Source organism: Sapajus apella, unplaced genomic scaffold (genome assembly GCF_009761245.1).
Source record: "Sapajus apella isolate SASKATOON/1434 unplaced genomic scaffold, GSC_monkey_1.0 scaffold28, whole genome shotgun sequence".
Taxonomy (NCBI): Eukaryota; Metazoa; Chordata; class Mammalia; order Primates; family Cebidae; genus Sapajus; species Sapajus apella.
The window spans coordinates 25316479-25340216 of NW_022436968.1; the positions used below are offsets into that span (position 1 = coordinate 25316479).

At 38.5% G+C, this 23738-nt stretch overlaps 1 protein-coding gene and 1 pseudogene across 5 annotated transcripts in view; both read left to right on the top strand.

The window, feature by feature from the left end:
• Nucleotides 1–23738, top strand: part of LRP2 (LDL receptor related protein 2) — a 219338-nt gene that overhangs the window by 28984 nt on the left and 166616 nt on the right. For 2 of the 5 annotated variants that reach the window (XM_032293060.1, XM_032293062.1), the window contains exons 1-3: nt 6010–6113; nt 16133–16240; nt 18004–18126. In XM_032293060.1, coding sequence (XP_032148951.1) covers nt 6026–6113; nt 16133–16240; nt 18004–18126 — 319 coding nt within the window. In that variant the 5' untranslated portion in view covers nt 6010–6025. The other 3 variants (XM_032293063.1, XM_032293061.1, XM_032293064.1) reach the window with 2 other exon arrangements.
• On the top strand, nt 19847–20932 carry LOC116561217 (annotated as a pseudogene).

Here is a 23738-nt window from a genome sequence, read left to right on the forward strand (position 1 = left end):
AAAGCACAGGAGTGGGGTCATGGCAATGGGGTATTTCATTCTTTTTTGTGTGTGTGTGTGTGATGGAGTCTTGCTTTGTCACCCAGGCTGGAGTGTAATGGCCCATCTGAACTCACTGCAGCCTCTGCCTCCCGGTTTCAAGTGATTCTCCTGCCTCAGTCTCCTGAGTAACTGGGATTACAGGTGCACACCACCATGCCTGGCTAATTTTTGTTTTTGTATTTTCAGTAGAGACGGGGTTTTACCTTGTTGGCCAGGCTGGTGTTGAACTCCTGACCTCCAGTGATTCACCTGCCTCACCCTCCCAAAGTGCTGGAATTACAGGTGTGAGCCACTCACTGCACCCAGCCTTATTCCTTCTTTTGCAAGGGCTGCATGTCTAGGTATATGGAAATCTATTCTCATTCAGCCAGAAATAAGGTAACATGATAATGAAGTTTTTGTTTGAATGAATTGGAGGGTCATTATCATATATTATTTTAGTCAAAGAATATTTTTCGCATTTGTTGTGTTTTATATAAGAGAAAGTTTAGACAACTAGGATAGTGAATATTTTTAATGCTTTTTTTTTGAGATGGAGTCTCACTCTGTCAGGTTGGAGTGCAATGGTGCTATCTCGGCTCACTGCAACCTCTGCCTCCTGGGTTCAAGAGATTCTCCCACTTCAGCCTCCCGAGTAGCTGGGATTACAGGCACACACCACCATGACTGGCTAATTTTTTGTATTTTTATTTATTTTTTATTTTTTTATTTTTATTATTATTTTTAAAGACGGGGTTTCACTGTGTTGGTCAGGCTGGTCTTGAACTCCCGACCACAGGTGATCCACCCGCCTTGGCCTCCAAAGTGCTTGGATTACAGGCGTGAGCCACCACACCCAGCTTAATTTTTTGTATTTTTAGCAGGGACAGGTTTTCACCATGTTGATCAGGCTGGTCTTTAACTCCTGAACTCAAGTGATCCATCTGCCTCGGCTTCCCAAAGTGCTGGGATTACAGGAGTGATCCACCACACCTGGACTTTAATGCTTTTAGAAAAAATTTGAAATTAATTATCTTAAACCTGGGACATGGAGAATCTCTGAACTTTCTTTTATTGAGACATGATTTCTCTCTGTTGTCTATGCTGATCACGAACTCCTGGCCTCCCAAAGTGCCGGGGTTACAGGCATGAGCTACTGTGCTGGCCAAACTTTTTAAATGGAAAACATTTTAGCTTAGTTTCTGTTGATTAAGCCTGGATTTCTTTATGTCCTTAATTCTATGGCTTATGCCAAAGCATGAGTTGAGGTCAACAGGAATCCTTTTTATGATGATCGATATTCTGGGAAAGCCTGTATATTTATCATCCATTTCTTTTTGGTGTCATAATTACACAGCTGCAGTATTTCACATAAAACTCCAGAGGATCACCTGAAATATGAGTGATTTACAACAGACAAAATAATAAAAATGTTCATTGTAGGAAAATAGAAAAATATATAAACAAGAAAACAAACATCGGAAGTACATAAACAAGAAAATAGCAAATTGGAAGCAAGCTTGCTTTGACTCTAGTTTGACCTGTGTTTCTTAGAATAAATCTTGATTTTTCACTCTTGCCCTTGACTGGGCCCGTGGAGGCAACCAGTAACACCTGTGCTTTCAGCGCTGCGGCTCCTACCAAGCAAGGTGGCTTAGATTTTGAAAGTTTTCTCTCAGTCAGAAAGTAGGGAAACAACTTTTAGAATGTTAGAGTTAGCTGAGTGGTGGAAATCCCCTGGAAGGAACCACACGTCATGGATGGGCGGCTATGCTTCAGGCATTGTGCCAGAGGTTTACAGGCACCTCTTGAATCTTCACCATAACCTGATTTTGCAGGTCAGAAATTTTGTAGGTAAGAAAACTACGTACTGTATCAGTTTAAATTCAAGTTCATCAAGCTAAGCCAGTTCAGTAACAAATATTTACTGAGTGAAGGTTCAGTGGTAAATGAGACACAGTTCCTGCCCTCATGGAACTTAATAGGGACAGTCAGTGCTTTGCCAGAGCTGAAAGCCATGCATCCCTTGGCCCTCTGGCTACTGTTTTTTCCATTGTTATTCTTCTTATTTTAGCCATTCTTACTGAATTTCATTTAAATCTTACTTAATTAGTACGATGCTTATGGATCTATGTTCTGCATGTTAGTTCATTCATGCTAATCTAGGACTGACACTGTAGGTACCCAACACCCAGAATTGAGATGACCTCTGAAAACTCTATGCTTGGCTAACTCTGTAATATCATTTTATTTTATTTTATTGCCTTTTTAAAAAGTATAATACAAACAGAACTCCAGTAAGCAAATGGCTTTACTTACTTTTGTGTCAGTTAGTAGAGATTTTATTGTATGTACTTTCTGGTACAGTTTATTACTGAAACCATACTTTTTTTGGCATTAAGTTTCTAAGATTTTATATTTACAATAGTGACAAAGGTTTTTACTATATTTAAAACATAGATTAGGCAAAATCTTAGGAAATATACTCTGCTTTTTTTCTTTGTTTCTGACAGTCATTGCAGATAAACTTGTAATTTTATTCATGTTGGTGTTAATATTGGGACATTATAAATTCACCATGTCTGGGTAGAAACCTGAACACCACCTTATTACACGTGGGTATCAGTTGGTGAAAATGTAATATTGTTGATTCCATGTCAACAAGCTATTGAATTGTTTCAGGTCATCACAATCACATTATAAGTTGAAGTGATGACATTTACAGAGCCTGAACGTGATTTGGAGACCTACTAATGTATTTGAGCCCAGGCATAACAAACCAAGGGACTCCCTGTGCAAAGACAACATGCTGGTGAGGCATGTTCTGAAGTTCTTTTGCTCAGTCTGTTAAAAGCAATGCAGTAGGGGAGACACAGGAAATTTAGTGTCATTCCACCATGAGAGTATTTGCAAATATAATAGTTCCTGCTTTATAGATTTACAAGGCAGTGATTCAGCATTACGTTTGTCTCTGTATAGGGAAATTAAAATCATGATTATGCTACATTAGCAAATTGCTTATAATACAAATTGCAATTTTTGATTGTAGGATAAGATGTGCCCTTGTAGCCCTTCCTTCCTTCCGTCCTTCCTTCCTTCCCTCCTTCCTTCCTTCCTTCCTTCCTTCTTTCCTTCCTTCCTTTCAGATCTCTTTATCATCTTTTGGACATCATGTTGGTTTCACACATATATTCTAACACATCATATATAGTTCATATATTGAGTGTAGGCTGGGTATTAGGAGGTTCTGTAACAGGCCCTGGGAATACAGAGGTCGCTTAGTCTCATCTGTTCTTCTGTTCTTTATATTTCATATATCCAGGTCATGGCAGGAGAATTTTAAACTTTACTTTCCAAGGCATAACTTGTCACTAAAGGGGAAAAGTACAAAAACTATTGTGTAAAACAGCAGCAAAACCAATTTTTTAAAAAGGAATGACATATTACATTTTTATTAAAAATGTTGACTTCAGCTTACTAGATGATTAATTATCAGTACTTATTGCCCAAGAAAAGGCTTTTTAACTTATTGTTGGAAATCTTTTGGCACTCTTGCTGCACAATATTTCTTAACAGTTTAAGAAAATTCATACTCTGTTGGCAGAAGCCATACATACCCATAACTAAATGGTCAAGATTGAAGTGTGCCTGTGTGTGCAACTTAATTATTCATCTAACACATGAACTGTGGATAAAGTTCAGTGTTTGTGTGAATAACAATGCAATGAGCCTCATCATCACCAAGCATAAACTTTTTTTGATAAGAGTTATCATCAGAGTTGCTTATTGATGTTGAAGCATTGGTTTCATTAGAGTAAATTATATATGTGTGTGTGTGTGTGTGTATATATATATATACACAGAGAGAGAGAGAGAGAGAGAGAGAGAGAGAGAGAGAGAGAGAGAGAGACCTGATCTCTACTTTCTGAAAATGTACACATTTAGAATGGGAAGTTATTTAATTCCTATGTAACTTGCCCTTGCCTATAAACCCACTTAGCAATTACATACTGGTTCAGTCTGAATTTGGGCCATAGCCAAATAAGGATGAGTTGCCATTTTGTACCAAATTGAGGTTAAAGTGTGAGATGCCAGGTGTCATTTAAACCAAGGTTAGGATGCAAGATGCCAGGTCTCGTTAAATTTACTGCCTGGACACTGATTGCTAACTGTGACATCTCTCCTTTCTACCCTCTCTCTTTTCCTCTCTCTCCCTTTTTCTTTTTCTCCCTATTTTTACGTCTTCTCTCTCTTCTCATGTCTTTAGAGCTTGTTGTAACTCTTGTGTTAGTCAAGAACTAAATAACACTGAGTTAGGGAGAAGGAATACTGCAAGGTGTTTATATGATTCAGTCAAGAAGGTCCATTTTGTAGTTTTAAATAATTTAGCCTATGACTATGGGGAATTACCAGATCCACCAATTGAGAGTTAGTTTCTTCTCTTCTTGTCGTTATTGTCATAATTGGAGTATCAAGCTATCATTCATTTGATAAGCTGGTGATCTCATCTGATTATTAAGATGACCAAAATGAAAGTGATGCTTGTAGCTTTAACATATCCATGTCAGTTTCATTTATGGTTCAACATTTGGACCTAATTAATCAGGAAAACCCTGGTTTGATGCTATTAATGCTAGTCTGAAACATCATTCAAAAGCCTTAAGCAGGAAAGCTGCCTTTCTAACGTCTCTCTTGTCATTTATTTCTAATGAATGTCCATTTTCTTTCTCAGAGTTTGATTCTACGCAACCATCTTCCAGTAATTTATATTGTTAGTCAAAAAGCCATATAGGAATTCTCTGGGAGATTGGGACTGGAAATCTGCTCTTAAATGGGATGATTTATAGTTTTTGCACAGGGTGTGTTAAATCACTAGGTGCTGAAGGGCAATGCTATTCTTTTAAGTAGTTTGATTCATTGGGTCTTTATTCACCTGGGAAGGCAGGCCATCTTAATTTTTCTTCTGTTTGGATAGTGTTCTTTCTCAACATCCTATAAGTGTAGCTCTTTTAGCATGAAAGAGGTAAATAACCAGTTAGTCCCTAGTCGGGATGGGGGGCAGAGGAGAAGGTCTTGGGTTTAGTTTCCTTCCACGTGTAGGGATAGTCCCTCTCCCGGAATCTCAGTGACTTAGCGGATAGAGAAAGCACTGCATGAGCTATTCAGGGGGAGCACAGAGAAGATCGATACAAATGCAGTTTCAGTGCTTTGATGCTGGCTGATAGGAAGTTTTCCTTGCTCAGCATTCTTGGTAAAATCTTGGAGATTCTTTTGAATGTTTGGGGACTTAAGTGATTGTCAATTTATATTTTTGTTTTTTTGTGAGTGTATGTGGTGGGGGGGGAGGACATTTGAAGAAATTATTTTTTTGCTGTGATAATGAAGATGGATGGGAAAAGTTTGCACCATAAAGCAGATGTGTTTATGACTGTTTTTCTTAGCCACGATCCTTTACATTAATGATGAACTACTTGAGGATTTCAGACGCTTGTGTTTTTCAAGTGTGATCCCCTCCCCTTAAAGGGGTAGACCTGTGGACGTGCAATGGAATGGAGCATTCCAGGATGAAACAGGCCTTCCTGGAACTTAGATTCTTTATCACACTCCCAGGGGAGTTCATTTCAAGTTGCAGCAGCTGCAGGGTGAAATTGCCCAATCCTAGGTGCTCTTATTGATGGGTGGGAAAGAGTGGGATTGCTCTTTAAGAAATTTTATTATCTTTAGAATGGAAGAATTTATTATGGTTTTTTTAAAGGTGATCTCTTTCAGGTAGGCTAAGATAATTTTGAGCTCTGACTGTCCAAGCTTAGAGGTTCTGAGTTGTTCTCCACTGGGGATGGTGCTGCCACTCTCAAGCGGTGTCTGGACGTACATGGGAGTGTTTTTTGTTGTCATGGTGATGGGGGGAGGGCAATACTGGTGTTCCACAAATGGGAGGCAGGGATGACGTACATACTGCTTTGCCCAGGACATCTCTGCAAGGTGAGTAATTTTCCTATCCTAAATGCCAATAGTGTCCTCTGAAGAACCTCCGAGAAGTGTGGCTTTGCTTATAATGCTCTTTAGTGCTGATGGACTGCCTGATTGTAGAGGTGAGAGGTGCATAATGAAAAAACAAGCGGGATGTAAGAGCCTTGGGGGCAGGGGAGAAAGACAGGTGACTAGTGTTTAAATGGAAATGGAGAAGGGTAGTTCAGTTATAAACAGCTCAGTTTAAATCTCTCATTGCTCAGAACTGAGAGGCTCCTCAAGTAGTATATCTCATTCTGCTGGCGTTTGGTTATTGGAAAGGCACTTTATTTCAATTACTAAGCAAATATTTAAGTAATCTTTGAGATCAACTGACAGTGTTGAGAGCTGACTGGATTCTGTGCGCTGGATACTCAGACATGGCCAGCTTGGAGAGGATGGTGGGGGATGGTCACTAGGATGCTGGCGATGCCCTAAGGCGGCAGTCCCCAACCTTTTGGGCACGAGGGACTGATTTCATGGAAGACAATTTTTCCACGGAGAGTGGGGCAGTCGTGAGGGAGGGATGGCTTCAGGATAAAACAGTTTTACCTCAGATCATCAGGCATTAGATTCTCCTAAGGAACGCGCAACCTAGATCCCTCTCATGTGCAGTTCACAGTAGGGTTTGTGCTCCTTTGAGAATCTAATGCAGCCACTGATCTGACAGGAGGCGGAGCTCAGGCGATGATGCTCGCTTACCTGCCTCTCACCTGCTGCTGTGTAGCCTGGTTCCTAACAGGCCATGGACCAGTACCGGGCTGTAGCCCTGGGTCAGGGGACCCCTGCCTCATGGAACCTGTTGGTAGTTTGCCATGCCAATAGGGCTGCTTTGGATCAGCCTGGGGCAGCTGGAGGGGCTGCAGGGTGTTACTGTTCTCTGCTAACAGTCTCTTGGTGAAGCACCTATCAGCCTGCTCACTGGACTCATGGTTGGGGTGAGGTTATGGGGATTGAAGTGGAGCTCCAAGCTCTTCTCATTGTCAAAGTCTATATGCTAGTTCAGGCTTTACCTACCCAGAGCGATCTTCACTTTTAACTCAGTTACTGCCTAGTAGTCACCCTCATACTCTTTCGCTTGGCACTCAAAGCTCTTTTTTTCTCCATCTTCCCAGCCTTGTTGCCTACTGCTCTCCAAGAGGTTCCCACTGCTTTGGTCATACTTATTAGACCCTCACCCATGCTAAGGTTCTGTCAAGTTGTTGTTTTTTTTCTTTGAGACAGGTTTTGCCATGTTGGCCAGGCTGGTCTTGAACTCATGGTCTCAAGTGATCTGCCCCCCTCGACCTCCCAAAGTGCTGGGATTACAGGCATGTGTCATCATGCCTGGCCTGTCAAGTTGTTTTGACCCTATACACAAAGCCTAGTCTCCCTCTTCACCTCCCCAAATCCTGCTCATTCACAAAGACCCAGTGTAGTCTTTAATTCTTTGTGAAGACATCTCTGATGACACCAGCTGGCAGTGTTATTTTCCCCCCCAAGGCCAGTGGGTTATCTCCATTGTTATTTGGAACCAAGTTGTCTATTGTCATGTGACATAGGTTTGGAGTCAGGCTGCCTCAGTGTAAATATGTGCTCCACTACCTACTAGCTGTGAGATTTGGTCAAGCTTCATTGTCTCGTCTATGAAACGGGGCCATTAATACCATTTCACAAGGCTGCTGGGAGGGTAAGTAAGGTAATTCATGGGAAACACTTAAAATACTGCTGGCAAGTCTGGGTGAACAAATGCTGTCATTTTGTTTGCAGGACGTGAAATGACAAAATAAGTACAGGCTCTGGAGTCACACAGGTCCTGGGGCTAAATCAGACTTTGACATTTGCTACCTTGGTGGCCCTGAGGGAGTTGGTTAATGTCACTGACGCTCAGATTCTCTTCTATTAAATAAGTATAAATCTCACATCAAAGAGGATCCATCCAGTGGATATGTATAAAGCTTTACATATTGTCTAACACATAGTAGGTGCTCAATAAATAACAGTTATTGTTATTGCATGGATATTTAATTTATAACATATAAATCCTTTTGCCCCCAATAAACTTATAGGCTCTGTCAAAAAAGGACCATATCTTATTTTTCTTTTTTCTTCCACTAATCCTAGGATAACTGCACATAGTAGTTATAAATTTGTCTGTGGCATTAGTGAATCTGGCATCATATTCTTTTGGCCCTTATTTATTTATTTAGCACTTAAAATCTGTGCCTACATGATAATGCATCAATTTGCATTGTAGGTTTTTTCCTCAAATCTTTGACTTCTTGAAATGTCCTTATAAATGTATTGTTTTGCTCTAAGAAAACATCAGGGCTCTGAAACAGTAATTTGGACAAAGCAGCCTATTCAATGGTTTGTAAACTGGATTAGAAAAAAAAAAAAAAGAATTCCTGCCACCTATTTGGTGATCTGTAAGGAAAACCAGGCAGTTAAAATGTTACACAGAAAGAGAATAGTAGGTTGGTTTGCTGTTCATGGCTTGTTTCAGTTTCATTAACTGAATCCTTGACTGAATCCATCAATTTGACACTAGACAGGGTAGGGTGCTCTACATAATTTGTCACCCTTGGCCGTCATCACTATAGTGTAAAGTTTTGGAAATAAGCAGATGACCCTAAATCTTCAAAAGGAGACTGGCCTTGTTTATGTGGGCAAGGTATGGGAATTGCAGTGAACTGTCAGCCAACTTATGAATATCAGAAGTATGTCTATCAATACCAAAAGAATCAAAATTAAGTAGAGAAGAAGTGAAGCAAAAATTATGAATAAGGAATTGCCTTTTAAATTTGTTTGTTTCTTTGAGTTTAGTGAAGGTGGGACTATTAAAATGTGATTTAGTTGTTGACCTTTTAAAGAAGAGGACATGTACCTTCTCAGGTAGACCAAGTGTTTGGAAGAAACAGCATGTGTTAAGAGGATCTAGCAGGGAAATAGGATTTGCCATAGAAATTACCTTACTCTGTTAACTTTGGACAATGTTCCATTGACTACCACTTGCCTTTCTCTTCTAAGAAGGGAATTTATGGGGCCGGGCGTGGTGGCTCCTGCCTGTAATCCCAGCACTTTGTGAGGCTGAGGCAGGTGGATCATGAGGTCAGAAGTTCGAGACCAGGCTGACTGATATGGTGAAACCCCATCTCTACTAAAAATATAAAAATTAGCTGGGCCTGGTGGCATGCATCTGTATTCCCAGCTACTCAGGAGGCTGAGGCAGGAGAATTGCTTGAACTGGGGAGGCTGAGGTTGCAGGGAGCTGAGACTGCGCCACTGCACTCCAGCCTGGGTGAAAGAGAAAGTTTTTGTCTCAAAAAAAAAAAAAAAAAAAAATTAGAGAATTTATGGAAAGAAAAAGAAACTTACAAGGAAAGGGTAAAAGAGTGAAACTGCTATTAATATGACTCAATGTTTTGCTCTTTTTTTTAAAAACTTCTAGATATTTCTCTTTTTTTAGATTATTCCAGATTCTTTTTCTCTCTATGGATTTAAGATGGTAAATTTCTACTTAATGTCTAATTGTTTGCTCTGATAGTTTTTTATATTTCCGATATATAATGGTCTCAGCAGGCTAAATTTTACAAAGAGAATTCTGTGTTTCCTGACGAATATGCGTTAGCTATTCCGTAAGCTCCTAGTGCTGTGCCAGAGACTGCAAATGACAGAGGAATGTTCTCAATCCAGGGTTGTTCATTGCTCTGGAAAACAAGCAGGCAAATGACTTCTTTTCTCTGGGCACTATCTGTTACTCTAATATCTTATCTTAACACATTCTTGTCCAACACTTGCCCAAAGCCTGGGATATGGCTACTGATGAAGAAAGGATTACTCCTGTGTTTTTTTTTTTCTTTCTTTCTAGCTTTGGGCTCTCTATGAGGTTGTAAAGCAAGTTGATCCCTATGGCTAATATAAATTTTATATTTATAAAAATATAAACATATCAAAATTCTTAAAAACTTTACTGCATTGTTTTTGATTGGTGCAATTTTTCCTAAATCCAATAATTTTTTTTTTTAATCCATGCTACAGTCAGGTATATGTGTGGCTTAAATCCAATAATTTTTTAATGCTATGTTAGTCACCAAGTAGACTACTCTTTTTCTCCACCTCAAGTATATGAGCACTATGGATTCTACACCAGCCCAATAATGAACTCAGTTAATGTTAATTGAGAGCAATTTTAGAGGAAAAAAAACAGATTTTTCCATTAATTCTTGAGTTTGGTGGAATAAGCTTTTTTTTGGTGAAAGGGAATCTAGAGTAGTGGTCAAGTAGCACGAATGCTGGAATCAGAACTGTCAGATTCAAATCCTTGCTTTGCACATATTTGGTATTGGATTGTGGGCAAGTTACTGAATTGCTCTGTGCTTTGATTTCTTTATTTGTAAAACGTTCATAATAACAGCATCTATTTCACAGGGTTATTATGAGGATTAAATGAGCTAATATTGGCAGAGCACTTAGAATGGTGCATGTTATTTAAGTGCTGTATGAATACTTCTTTTCATCTTTGCACCATCTATTCTGATTCATGGGAAAGGCTAGTGCTGGGGAGATAGGGTGTTCACTTGGTTTTGATGGTTCCTTTGTGATGATTGCCTGGTTCTTAACAAAAGGTTTTTTAATTTCAATGTGGATATATTTTCCGCCTTGGTTTTTACTAGAGGTTTTTTTTTTTTTTTTTTTAATTTCTTAAAATCGGGCAGCACCCAAACCAGAATAGGTTCAGAGAGACTCTTGGAAAATGTTTTAAATGTTTTAAAGATACGTAAATGATTGTTTGCAAGATTACTTCTTGGTTAAAACTGTATTGGTTGAATATGGCAGTTTACAGACTATTTGCTAAACAAAGTTTTAAAGCCAGCTCTATATAGATGTTTTTTTTCCTCCTTGTGGGTGGAATAATCCCCTTATCTTTTTTTTAAAAAAAACCTTCAAATTCTTAAATAACAATGTAGATTATATCTAGATAAAACTTTTGGAGGGTTGTGAGTAAAGGCTATTTGTGTAAAACAAAACATTCAGAAAATAAAGTGCATTTAGACCAATTGAAGTCGGGGCACCTGCAATTGTTATCAGACCTAATCTAGACCTTTCACTAGTGGTTTATTTTTAAACAACACATATTCCCTTTATGAGAGAATTAGCTTCCGAAGCCAGTGGAGCATTTTGGCTGATTGCTGAGAGGTCACCCAGCAATAATAAAGTATCAGTTTGTTTTTTCTGGAGAACTATTTCCAAACAATAGTTATTTGGGAGTTATAACCGGCATGAAAGTTACAACTGAAAAGGTGAATTTGACAAATGAATTATCATAGGTCTGTTGATAAATTGAGAAAATTGGATTTGATATATTAGATAATGGAGTGATGGGGAGATCAAATGTGAAAATCACTACTTATAAAAATTAGTTAACTGCAACATTTCCCCATCAGTTTCATTTTTTACATGTGTGATTTTGAATAATTGACTTTGAAGTATTTTATAAAATGAATTTTGGGTCTCTATTTTGTGTTCTTTTCATGATGTGTTTAAATTGGTATTTTAGTTTGGCAAAAACAAACAAGTCCCCCCACCCCTTAAAAATGGGACTTGTAATAAAAGTTGCTTAAGAAATAGCATTAATTATATATATTATCAAAACAGGCAATATATATTGTTCTGATAATTTAAATACTCTGTCTCTCAGTTTATATTTTTCTTTTCTCCATGGCAATATGAAACTCTCTGTAAGAGGACTGTTCTTTACGATTGTTACAATTTTTCAACCAGAATATACTACCTTTACAACCTTACATACTAAGGGAGACAAATGTACTGAACTTACAAATGTATGATGTTGAATTACTAACAATAGACCTAATTGATAAAAGTGATTTAATATATGTTGTGTTAATAGCTAAACCTCCAAAGCCCCTAATCTCCCATGGAAATATTGCTTTGTAGAACAAAATCCAGTGAGAAGTTCTGGGATTCCAGAGTGAATTTGTACATTCCTTAGGGGCATTTTTGCAAGGGAGGTTGTTGTGTTTTAAAGGTAGTTGATAAGAGACCTGCACCACCAACCCCAGACCTGCACCACCAACCACCATCCTGCATTAGTCTATAGAAGGTATTTGGGTGTACATACTCCTGTACCACTCGGTACCACCATTTAGCCAAGCGAAGTTTCTGACCATTTGCAGCATACATTATAAATCAGGATGTCACTACCAGACAATCAGATTTGAACATTCCATGAACAAAGTAGCCTATATACCGTAGGAATAGATCACTTAACTATGTTTATGTCATGCTGTTGATATGCCTGCATTTACACAAGTCAGGATAGCACACTGCTTATTTATTTTAGGAGTAGGTAATTGATTTGTATATATACCTAATTTTGGTTAATTAGCAAAAAATTGAAATAGGTAATTTAGCATGATTGCTTAAATACATGGGGAAGATATAATTATTCTTCCAACGCCAAAAATTGCTCCTTCATCCTGTGGGTTTGTGAAAGAATAGAATAATTTTGAGTATTTTCTAACTTGGGCTGGTATTGGCTGCTGTCTTTGAAAATTTTTTCTATGAGGCACATAATGCTTGGGAATGTCACTGGCCAGGTATTTGGAGAACTTTGGCCCTTGGGGAGACCTAGGAAAATCCCAGGATATATTTGTTCAGTGAAGTGAACTTGTTTAAGTTATATTCTCCTTCCAGTATCACTAGGGAGTATCACTGCCACTTGGCTGTCAACTTTTGCTGTCAAGTTTATATACTCTGGTTTGCTGCAAGATTTTGTTTTATTTTAGTTCTGGCTCTTTGGTTTAAAAAATTGTTTGCAGAGATGAGCTTATGGATCTGGCAAGTTATAACTTAATTTTTAAAAACAAAGCCAAAATATTGGTTAGTTTAGAATCTAAGAATGAAAGGCTGTAACTTGCAGTATATCTTAAAAAATAAGATAAGGAACTAAAAAAAGTACAGTTAAGCAAATGAAAAGTTACTCGTGATATTATCAATCAATCAGAGATAACCACTGTTAATATTCTGGTCTTTTTTATGCTTTTTTTTCATATGTAACTCTGTTATAGGTAAAAATTTACATCCTTGTTTTTGTTACATTAAATTATTATTATTATTTTTTTCCACAGTTGATTTGTTCAAAGCAGGTAGGCAGGATCCAATGAAAGGACTTCTTCTTTTTTTTTTTTTGAGAGAAAGAGAAAGAGAAAGGGGGAGAGAGAACAGGAGTCTTGCTCTATTGCCCAGGCTGGAATGCAATCTAAAAATAGTTATTAAAAACCTCTTTTATGCCGATAATTGTGCTTAACAGTGGAGGCAGGAAGGAATAAGGGAAGAAAATAACAAACAGCCAACCAATATAAGTCTGTGAAATGCTATGCAAATGCTGAAGAGTGATTTACTTCCCATTATGTGGTCACTTTCAAAATAGGTGTAATATGATACTGAGAAAAAGGTATGTTCTGTGGACCTGGGGTGAAGAATTCTATAAATATTCACTGAGTTTACTTGTTCCAGGCCTGAGTTCAAATCATAGATGTCCCTGTTAATTTTCTATCTCGTTGATCCATCGAATATTAACAATGTGGTGTCAAAGTCTCCTGCTATTATTGTGCAGGAGTCCAAGTCTCTATAAGTCATTAAGAACTTGTCTTATGTATCTGGGTGTTCCTATATTGGGTGCATATATATTTGTGATCATTGACTCCTGTTGTTGCATTGATCCTTTTACCATTATGTAATGTCCTTCTTTGTTTCATTTAGTCTTTGTTACTATTAGTCTATTTTGTCAGAGACGAAAGTTACAACTCCTGTTTTCTTTCTTTCCTTTTTTCTTTTTTTGCTCTCCATTTGCTTGGTAGGTCTTCCACCAACCCTTTGTTTTGAGTCTTTGTGTGTCCTTGCTTATGAGATGGATCTGGATACAGCAAACCATAGGTTTTGACTTTTTATTCAATTTGCCTGTCTGTGTCTTTGATTGGGGCATGTAATCCATTTAAATTTAGGATTAATATTGATATTTGTGAGTTTAATATTGTCGTTTAATGCTAGCTGGCTATTTTGCCCATTAGTTGATATAGATTCTTCATTATGGAGATACTCTTTACCTTTTGGTAAGTTTTTGGGATGACTGATACTGGTTGTTCCTTTCTGTGTATAGTGCTTCTTTCAGAAGCTCTTGTAAAGCAGGCCTGGTGGTGATGAAATCTCTGAGTGCTTGCTTGTTTGTGAAAAATTTTATTTTTCCTTCATTTATGAAGCTTAATTCGGCTGGATATGAGATACTGGGTTGAAAATTCTTTTCTTTGAGGATATTGAATATTGACCCACTCTCTTCTAGTTTATAGGGTTTCAGATGAGAGATCTGCTGTGAGTCTGATAGGCTTCCCTTTATGGGTAACCTGACCTTTCTCTCTAGCTGCCCTTAGAATTTTCTCCTTTATTTCAGCCCTGGTGAATCTAATGATTATGTGTCTTGGGGTTGCTCTACTTGAGGAATGTCTTTGTGGTGTTCTCTGTATTACCTGAAGTTGAGTATTTTCCTGCCTTACTAGGTTAGGAAAGTTTTCCTGAATAATATCCTGAAGAATATTTTCCAGCTTGGATTCATTCTCTTCGTCACATTCAGGTACACCTATCAAACGTAAATTAGGTCTTTTCACATAGTCCCATATTTCTTGGAGACTTTGTTCATTCCTTTTTACTCTTTCTTTAATCTTGTCTTCTCGTTTCATTTCATTAAGTTGGTCTTCGACCTCTGATACCTTCTGCTTGATGAATTCAACTGTTGAAACCTGTGCATACTTCGCGGAGTTCTCATATTTTTCAGTTCCATTAATTCACTTATATTCCTCTCTAGATTGACTATACTTGTTAGGATTTCGTCAAACCTTTTTTCAAGGTTCTTAGTTTCTTTACATTGGGCTAGAACATGTTCTTTTAACTCACAGAAGTTTCTTATTATCCACATTCTGAAGCCTAAATCTGTTAATGGAGCGCACTCGTTCTCCATCAGGCCTTGTTCCCTTGTTGATGAGGAACTGTGATCCCCTGTAGAGGGAGAGGCATTCTGATTTTGGTTATTCTCAGCCTTTTTACACTGGTTTCTTCCCATCATTGTAAATTTATCCACCTGTCGTCTTTGTAATTACCGACTTTCAAATTAGGTCTCTGAGCGGACGTCCAACTTGTTGATTCCCAGTGCCAGAATCTGAGCAACCCACTGCACTGGCCAAAACAGTGGCGTTAAGATTCGTGGAGCTTTTCTGCCAGGGAATCTCCGGTCTGGCTTCCTTCTTGAGTCCCTTTTTCAATCAGCTGAATAGGCGACCCTGCCTTCCCAGAGCTCCAAACATCGACCAAAAGGGGACCCAGTCCCATTTATTCTGCACCAAGGACCGCCAAGCCGGGGCGCCGGCAAAACCACGGCGAACCCATGGGGCTCCTTTGCTGGGAATCTCCTGGTCTGTGAGCAACAAAAATTCATCTCAACGAGTGGCGTCCTATCGTTCTCCGCGCTTTCACTGGGAGCTACAATCCTGAGCTGCTAGTAATCAGCCGTCTTGGATCTCTCTTGACATTAAATTATTTCTCTAAGTACTTAGAAATTCTCCATAACCATTTTATAAGTTACTAATCTGTCAATATATAGATGTGAAAAAATTTAATCTGTTTATTACTAGACATTTAAGAAGTTTTCAATTTCCTTTGTTATAAATAATGTGATGAAAAATCTTTATACATAAATCTTTGTCTACTTCTTTGATTAGTTCCTTAGGAAAAAAACCTCTTAGAAGTAAAAGTACTAAATTAAAGATCAAGTATTTTTAAAAAGCAAGATACAAGTTGTCAAACTGCTTTCCCAATGAGTTACATCAAGGTACGCGCTAATCAAATGTGTATGAAAATCACTATCTTCCTTTGGATGTTCAAATAAATATTTTTATATTATCATTGGGGGAATGTTTTCCTAATTTTATAATTTGCATTTCTTTGATTATTTAATTAGTTGAATAACTTTTCATTTTTATCAAAAATGTATATTTCTGCAGTTAAGTATCTGCATGGCATAAGTTTTTAAAATTTCTGTCTGTTATTGCAGAATGTGACAGTGAGCATTTTCGCTGTAGAAATGGGCATTGCATCCCTAAAGACTGGAGGTGTGATGGGACCAAAGACTGTTTGGATGACTCAGATGAAATTGGTTGTGGTAAGTGAGGAGGGGCCAGGCTAAGCTCTATTTTGAGTAATGTAAGTGCTTCATGGTGATTTCAGCTGTAACAGAGAAGAGCTATGCCTTTTAGTGACAGAGGCAAGGCTGGGCCCAAGTCTTTTGAGATCTGTGTGGTTGAATAGAGAACTGATGGTGTTAGCAATTATTTCACTCCTTTCTGAGGTAGGGGTTCAATTCACATCAGTTTATATCTTACCTTTATCCCTTGACCACAACTTTGATATGGAAAGATATTTGGTTACAGTTTTCTGAAGCCTATATGTGATTATTTCTGATATGTGCTTAGTGAATTTTGTGCACCCACAAGAACAAACAGAAAATAATGTTATCTGAATTACTATGATTTGTAAGTCAAGGAGGAGTCCATTTTTATGTCAAGGGTATAGAGTAATTTATGTGAATCACCATAAAGAAATCACAGATCTAACTGATTATAAAATGACTTTCACATACATTTTGTCATGTAGTTTTCTTACTAATCTTCTGAGGTAGATTTCAGATTAGGAAATTGAGACGTGGAGAAGTTAAGTCATTTATTAAAGTTCTTACGGTTGGTAAGTCCATGCACAGATCCCATTGCTCTTCCGGACTTCCCACAGGTGATGGTCATACATCTGCAGTTTCCTTATTCCTGCAGGTGAACTAACAAAAGTTATTGTTCACAAATCAGGAAAGCAGGCGCAAAATTTGTGTTTTGAATTGTTGGTCATCTTGTGACACACGACAGCAGTCAAACTTCGGTGTGTCATTTAGATGACAATGCATTTGAAAATGGGTAATGACTGGGTCCTGTACAGTGCTCCTCAAAAGCTCATGCACAAATGGATCACCCGGAAGTTCATTAAAGTGCAAATTTGGATTCCGTATTTTGCGGTAGGACCTGAGCTTCTGCCTTTCTAGAAACTTTCTGCTGATGTGGATGCTGCTAGTTTGTGGACTATGAACAAGGCAGTAAGCTGTATTTGTAGAGACACAATCATGTACTATCTATTTGCCTCCTCTGGGCTTACTGAGTTCATTTTGATTAAACAATAAAAGCAGAAAGGCAAGAGCAGCAGTGTGTCTGGGGTAAAGGAATAAATGAACAGCTATGCCAACACTCTTCAGAGATTTTTACCTGTATTGTATTTTATTGACCTGTAAAAATAATAACAACAATACCAATGAAAACAGTGATAGCAACTAACATTACATGGTGCTTTTGCATACATTATTTAACTTATTTTTCACAACAAACTGTGAAATGAGTATAGTTCCCATTTCATGATGCATACCTTGAGGTTCAGAGAACCTGCCAAAGATCCAAAAGCAAGTGAATCATGGAAGCAATAATTATTTGATTCTGGGTTTTCTTTTCCAAATCTCATGGATTTTCCAGTTCATCATTATACTTTACTATTAGCTATTACAAAACAAATAGTTTAACAATAACTCATGGTTTATTTTTACTCGAGTTAAGCTTTTAACCTAACACCTTTGTCATAATTTGTGTGTATATCTGCTATTTTTTTTTATTCTCTGTGTTTTTATGTTGTTTTGGTTCATGAGTTTGTTGCTGAGCTTATTTGACAGTTAACTCTGATTGGGGTCCACAGACTCTAGTATAAGGGTTGTTTACTGTTTGCCTTCAAATAAATTGAGCAGGAGTTGACATGATCTATTCTTGTGGAACAAGCATGGCTTGCTACTATAATGGGGAGGATGCTTGCCATAATGAGTCCTCTGTTGATTTGTTTTAGCTCCTGTGACCTGCCAGCAGGGCTATTTCAAGTGCCAGAGTGATGGGCAATGCATCCCGAACTCCTGGGTGTGTGACCAAGATCAAGATTGTGATGATGGCTCAGATGAACTTCAGCACTGCTGTAAGTGTTTGGAGAGGAATCCTGCTCTGGCTTTGTGGACTCCTACAACCCAACCTGCTGCAAAGAGGTTACACACAATGAGATGATTCTTTATAAATGTGGAGTGGGGTCTTAAGTCACAAGGGAACCTATGCCAGCAATCTCATTCAGGGGTTGGATGATATTGAAAGTACGGATATACTGAAGAATTATGAATATACCCCAGAAATTTGGAAATGAAATAGGTTCCCAGTCTTTAATTTTGATTATGTTATGCTCAAGAAAGAAACCAAATATTTGTTGGTGTGTATAGCTGTGTGTCTTCATGTGTGTGGTTGGCAGCTGGATGAATCTTTTGGCTCTTGTGGCATACTTTGTATTCAAACTTTTCACCCCTTCTGCCCCAATGTTAAACTCTCTTCTTTATGACTGAGTGGAAGTAGGTAGGTCTGTTGGAGGGATTCTTGGTGGTTACTTCAGTGACTGCAGCCATAGCCACCATAGGATGAGTCAGGACAAGAAAGAAAATGGTAGTAATAAAGCGGATATTGGCAACTGCAGCATCCCTGGGCATTGAGGGGCTTTGGCTCAGTAACCTGGAAAAAACCCTCTAAATTCTCATTTCTTTGGGATCAAACTAGAAAGAATGTTTTAACAGATTTAGAAATAATTTTATTTATTTTTATTTTATTATTATTATTTTTTGCCAGCACCTTGATCTTGGATATTTTTTATTTTATTATTATTTTTAGAGTCAGGGTCTCACTCTCTCACCCAGGCTGGAGTGCAGTGGTGCGATCACAGCTCACTGCAGCCTCAAACACCTAAACCTCCCACTTCAACCTTCTGAGTAGCTGGGACTATAGGTGTGCACCAACATGCCCAGCTAATTTTTAAATTTTTTGGTAGAGATACGATCTTGTTACATTGTCCAGGCTGGTCTAGAATCCCAGGCTAAAGTGATCCTCCTGCTTTGGCCTCCCAAAATGTTGGGATTACAGGTATGACCCACCATGCCTGGCTTGAAAATAATTTCAGATAAGAGAGTAATGTTGGATAAATATAAGATGTCGACCTGTGAGCAATTTGTCTATCATGTGTGTCATTCCATCCCTTTCTCTATTAAGGACATTTGTATAATTTAAAATCATTCTCATATCACTGTGTATGTTCTTGGCTGCAAGGAAAGAAAAATACAACTCAAGAAAGTTAAACAAAAGGGGATTTATTATCTCACATAATAAGAAGCCTAATTGTAGATTGTTCCAGGGTTGGTTAATTCCCAGCTCAGAAACGTTATCCAATTTTTCCTTACTTTTCTGCTTTGCCATATTTATCCTATTGGCCTATCTTGATTGCATAAATGCTGCTTAAATCTTAAATTTTGCATCCTGAAGTTCTGACGTTCTCTCAGGCAGAGAGGAGGTTCTTAATAAATAGATACTAAATGCATAAATGATGGGTTTGGCTATATAGTTTTGGGTCTATTTCCCCTTACTCTTCTCACAGAGTGGGAAGAAAGCTGAGTTGTATTTTATGATTCACTGTGTGGTGGGTGACTCTTTGCAAATAATAATACTTTATAGAGTGCAATGGAACTACTAAGGGAAACTGCTTGAGAAAAGACTGGAGATAAGTTTATAGTGGTCATTCTTTTTTTTTTTTTTTTTTTTCCATTTTGGGACAGAGTCTTGCTCTGTTGCCCAGGTTGGAGTGCCGTGGTGCGATCTTGGTTCACTGCAACCTCTGCCTCCTGGGTTCAAGCGATTCTCCTGCCTCAGCCTCCAGAGTAGCTGGGACTACAGGTGCCCACCACCATGCCCAGCTAATTTTTGTATTTTTAGTAAGATGGGGTTTCACCATATTGGACAGGCTGGTCTTGAGCTTCTGACCTTGTGATCCACCCACCTCGGCCTCCCAAAGTGCTGGGATTAAAAGGGTGAGCCACGGTGCTCAGCCTATAGCAGACATTTTAAAACAATATTGCATACTGTTTTAAATGACTATGGATTTCATAATCCATAGTCATGAGAAAGGCCCACCTGTGTCCTGGTTGAGGGTCTTCAGGGTTCTTTGGGGCCAGAGGATTCCTGAAATCATGGATCACCCACGTACACTTTGAGACATGCTTCATTTTTTTTTTTCTGGAAGCCCTGTGACTTCTCTAAAAATTGAATGAATTATGGAACAGATTTACGGCCAATGGTGGCAGAGTCTACATAGAACTCTGCTTCGTGGTGTTCTGGGGAAAACGTTTCGACTTGTTGGCTATACTATTCAGTATGGCTGTATAGCTCATTGTGCTTTTGAATATGTTGGTGGTGTTGTCATGTGTTCTGGACCATCAATGGAGCCTACAATTCAAAATTCAGATATTGTCTTTGGAGAAAACCTTAGTCGACATTTTTATGGTATCCAAAGAGGTGGCATTGTGATTGCAAAAAGCCCAAGTGATCCAAAATCAAATATTTGTAAAAGAGTAATTGGTTTGGAAGGAGACAAAATCCTCACCACTAGTCCATCAAATTTCTTTAAAAGCCATTGTTATGTGCCAATGGGTCATGTTTGGTTAGAAGGTGATAATCTACAGAATTCTACAGATTCCAGGTACTATGGACCTATTCCATATGGACTAATAAGAGGACGAATCTTCTTTAAGATTTGGCCTCTGAGGGATTTTGGATTTTTATGTGCCAGCCCTAATAGCCACAGATTTTCTGATGATTAGTAAGTATTTATTCTTTTGACTTGTCTCCTGTTCATGTGAATTTATTACTCCTGTTGAAACCATGTACTTACCAGTAAACTATTTGCTATTCCAAAAAAAAAATTCTCCTATTTTTAATGATATAAAAATTCTCCATTAGATATCTTTTACCCAAAGACAAAATATGCCACCTCTGTGCTCAGTAAAGTCACCAGAGGACTCTGGTGATTTGCAATGGGCACTTTTTCTTCCTTGTCACACTGGATGGACTTTTCTACTGCACTGGACTCTGGAGACCATTCTCTCTTCTTGACACTATTCCCTTGGCTACCACGACTGCCAGCAGTCCTGGCTCTCTTCTGAGCTGCTTTGGTCATTCCATTTTATTTTCCTCTTCTGCTCAGCCCTTGAGTATCTCAAGGGCTTGAGTGTCTTATTCTAGATGCTCTAGGATAGTCTCACATTCTCATGATTTTGGTGACTCCCTGTGGCCTGATGAGACTGAATTCTGTGTTTAGAACCCAGATTTTTAGCCCACACTTCAGTCTTGTATACTCAACTACCTTTGGACCTCTGTAAGGTGCCTCGAACTCAAGGTGTCCTAACTGCAAATAATTAACTTCCCTCCTGAACTGGCTTTTTCTTCTATATTTGCTGGTCTACATATTTTATCTTTATTAGTAGAAGTAGCATTTAACCCACTATAAGGCACTGGCAGAAAACACAAAATCAGTCTCAAACTATTGGAAATAAGCAGATGGATGCTCTTTTACTTTTTAAATTTGTGAAATGTATTTCATAACAAAAGTATTTTATTAGATGAAAAAGAAAGATTGCTGTAAGTGATGGGAAAATACAATCAATTAACATGAAAGGGCTATCTATCACAATCCCCTAGGCACCCAGGCTAGAAACTTGGAAGTTATTCTTGATTCCTTCCTCTTTTTCACTGCCCACATTTAATCACCAACCTCTGCCTAATTTGCCTCATAAATATTTCTGAAGTTCATCTCTTCATTTCTCTCTCTTTTATTTTTTTAGTAAGGACAATTTTTTTTTTTTTTTTTTTGAGATAGGGTCTTTCTCTGTTGCCCAAGTTGGAGTGCAGTGGCACAATCATGGCTCACTGTAGCCTTGAACTCCTGGGCTCAAATGATCCTTCTACTTCTCACCGTCTGGAGTAGCTGGGACCACAGGCGCATGCCACCACATCTGGTTACATTTTGTATTTTTTTTGTAGAGATGTTGTTTTGCCATGTTGCCCAGGCTGATCTCTAACTCCTGGCCTCAAGTGATCCACCCACCTTGGCCTCCCAAAGTGCTGTGATTACAGGTGTGAGCCACCATGTCTGGCCCATCTCTTCATTTCTGCTCCCACTGCCAACGTCTCTCATCTGGGTGACAGCAGCAGCCTCTGGATTGGCCTCCCTGCCTCCAGTCTTGTGCATCCTTAGATTCTCTCTGACACTGATGCTGATCTACCTAAGATACTTTGGTAGCTCTCCATTAAATCCAGGAGAAAGTTCCAATTCCCTAACATGGTTTATAGCGGCTCTCAAAATGTGGCTGGTACTTATTTTTCTGTCTATCATTTGCTATTCTTGCCTTGAAGTAGCCACTTGGACACAAAAGTGCTTTCAGTTCCTGTGGGCATGCCATGCTGTGTCTTAGCCTTTTGTCTCTGTGCAAGCTGTGTGAATGCTGAGTGCTTGGTGCTAGACAGCCCTTCTTTGCTTTTGGCCTACCTGACTGCTGCTTCTTTAAGACCAAGGGAGGTGTCACTTTTTCATGAAACTGTCCCCATCCATGTTCCCATCCCAGAATGAATTAAGTTCCCTGATTGATGCTTCTATCATTCCTGTGTACCTATAATCCACTTTCATAACTGTCTTCTAATTACTCCTTAAAGTGTCCCCTAGAAGACTGAGCTTCTTGAGGGTAGGGATTGTGCCTTGTTCATCTGCGGATTTCCATATTGCTATACTGTGTGGTACATAATAGGCCCTCAACAGGTGTTTGTGAAATTAATGAATAGATGAATCTCAGCATTAGATTGGTTGAGAACTACATAATTTTACTTTGTTCTCTCTCTACATTTGAATGAGCTTTTAATTACTCATTTATAAGCCCTTTGAAATCCTAAGCACAAAATATAGAATTATTTGGGCTCGATGTAAAGAAGAAAGCCAAGGTAATTGAAATAATACTGATACCTGACCTAGTTTCTTTTCATATTTTGTTTGAGACAACTCATGACTTGCCTTTTCAGGAATTAAAGAAAGTTCTTGCTGGGTGCGGTGGCTCACACCTGTCATCCCAGCACTTTGGGAGGCTGTGGCGGGCGGCTAACCTGAGGTCAGGAGTTCGAGACCAGCCCGACCAACATGGAGAAACCCTGTCTCTAGTAAAAATACAAAATTAGCCAGGCTTGGTGGCGCGTGACGGTAATCCCAGTTATTCAGGAGGCTGACGCTGAAGAGGCTGAGGCAGGAGGTGGAGGTTGCAGTGAGCCAAGATCGTGCCATTGCACTCCAGCCTGGGCAACAAGAGTGAATTTTGTCTCAAAAGAAAAAGAAAATTCTTTAATTTTATGTGGAAATTGGCAATAGATACTTAAATAAGTTATATGGAAATTCAATAAGGAAGTATGAATCTTTTTAACCATTTTCACATAAAATTGTGTCGCTGCCATGGGCAGAATTCAGACATTTAAGTGCCTTCTAGAAAAATCTATCTATTCTGCCTTTGTTAATAGAAGTAAAATTGGACCCACAGGTATAAGGTACAAAGAGAAAATATGAAATTATTTAGTGTTAGAAATAGGCTGACTGGAAAAATTTTGTTTGCATTCCAGAATTATATGATACCATTTTATTAATTAAACAGAAAGAAGGAAGAAAATGACAAGGAGGATATAATCAATTAA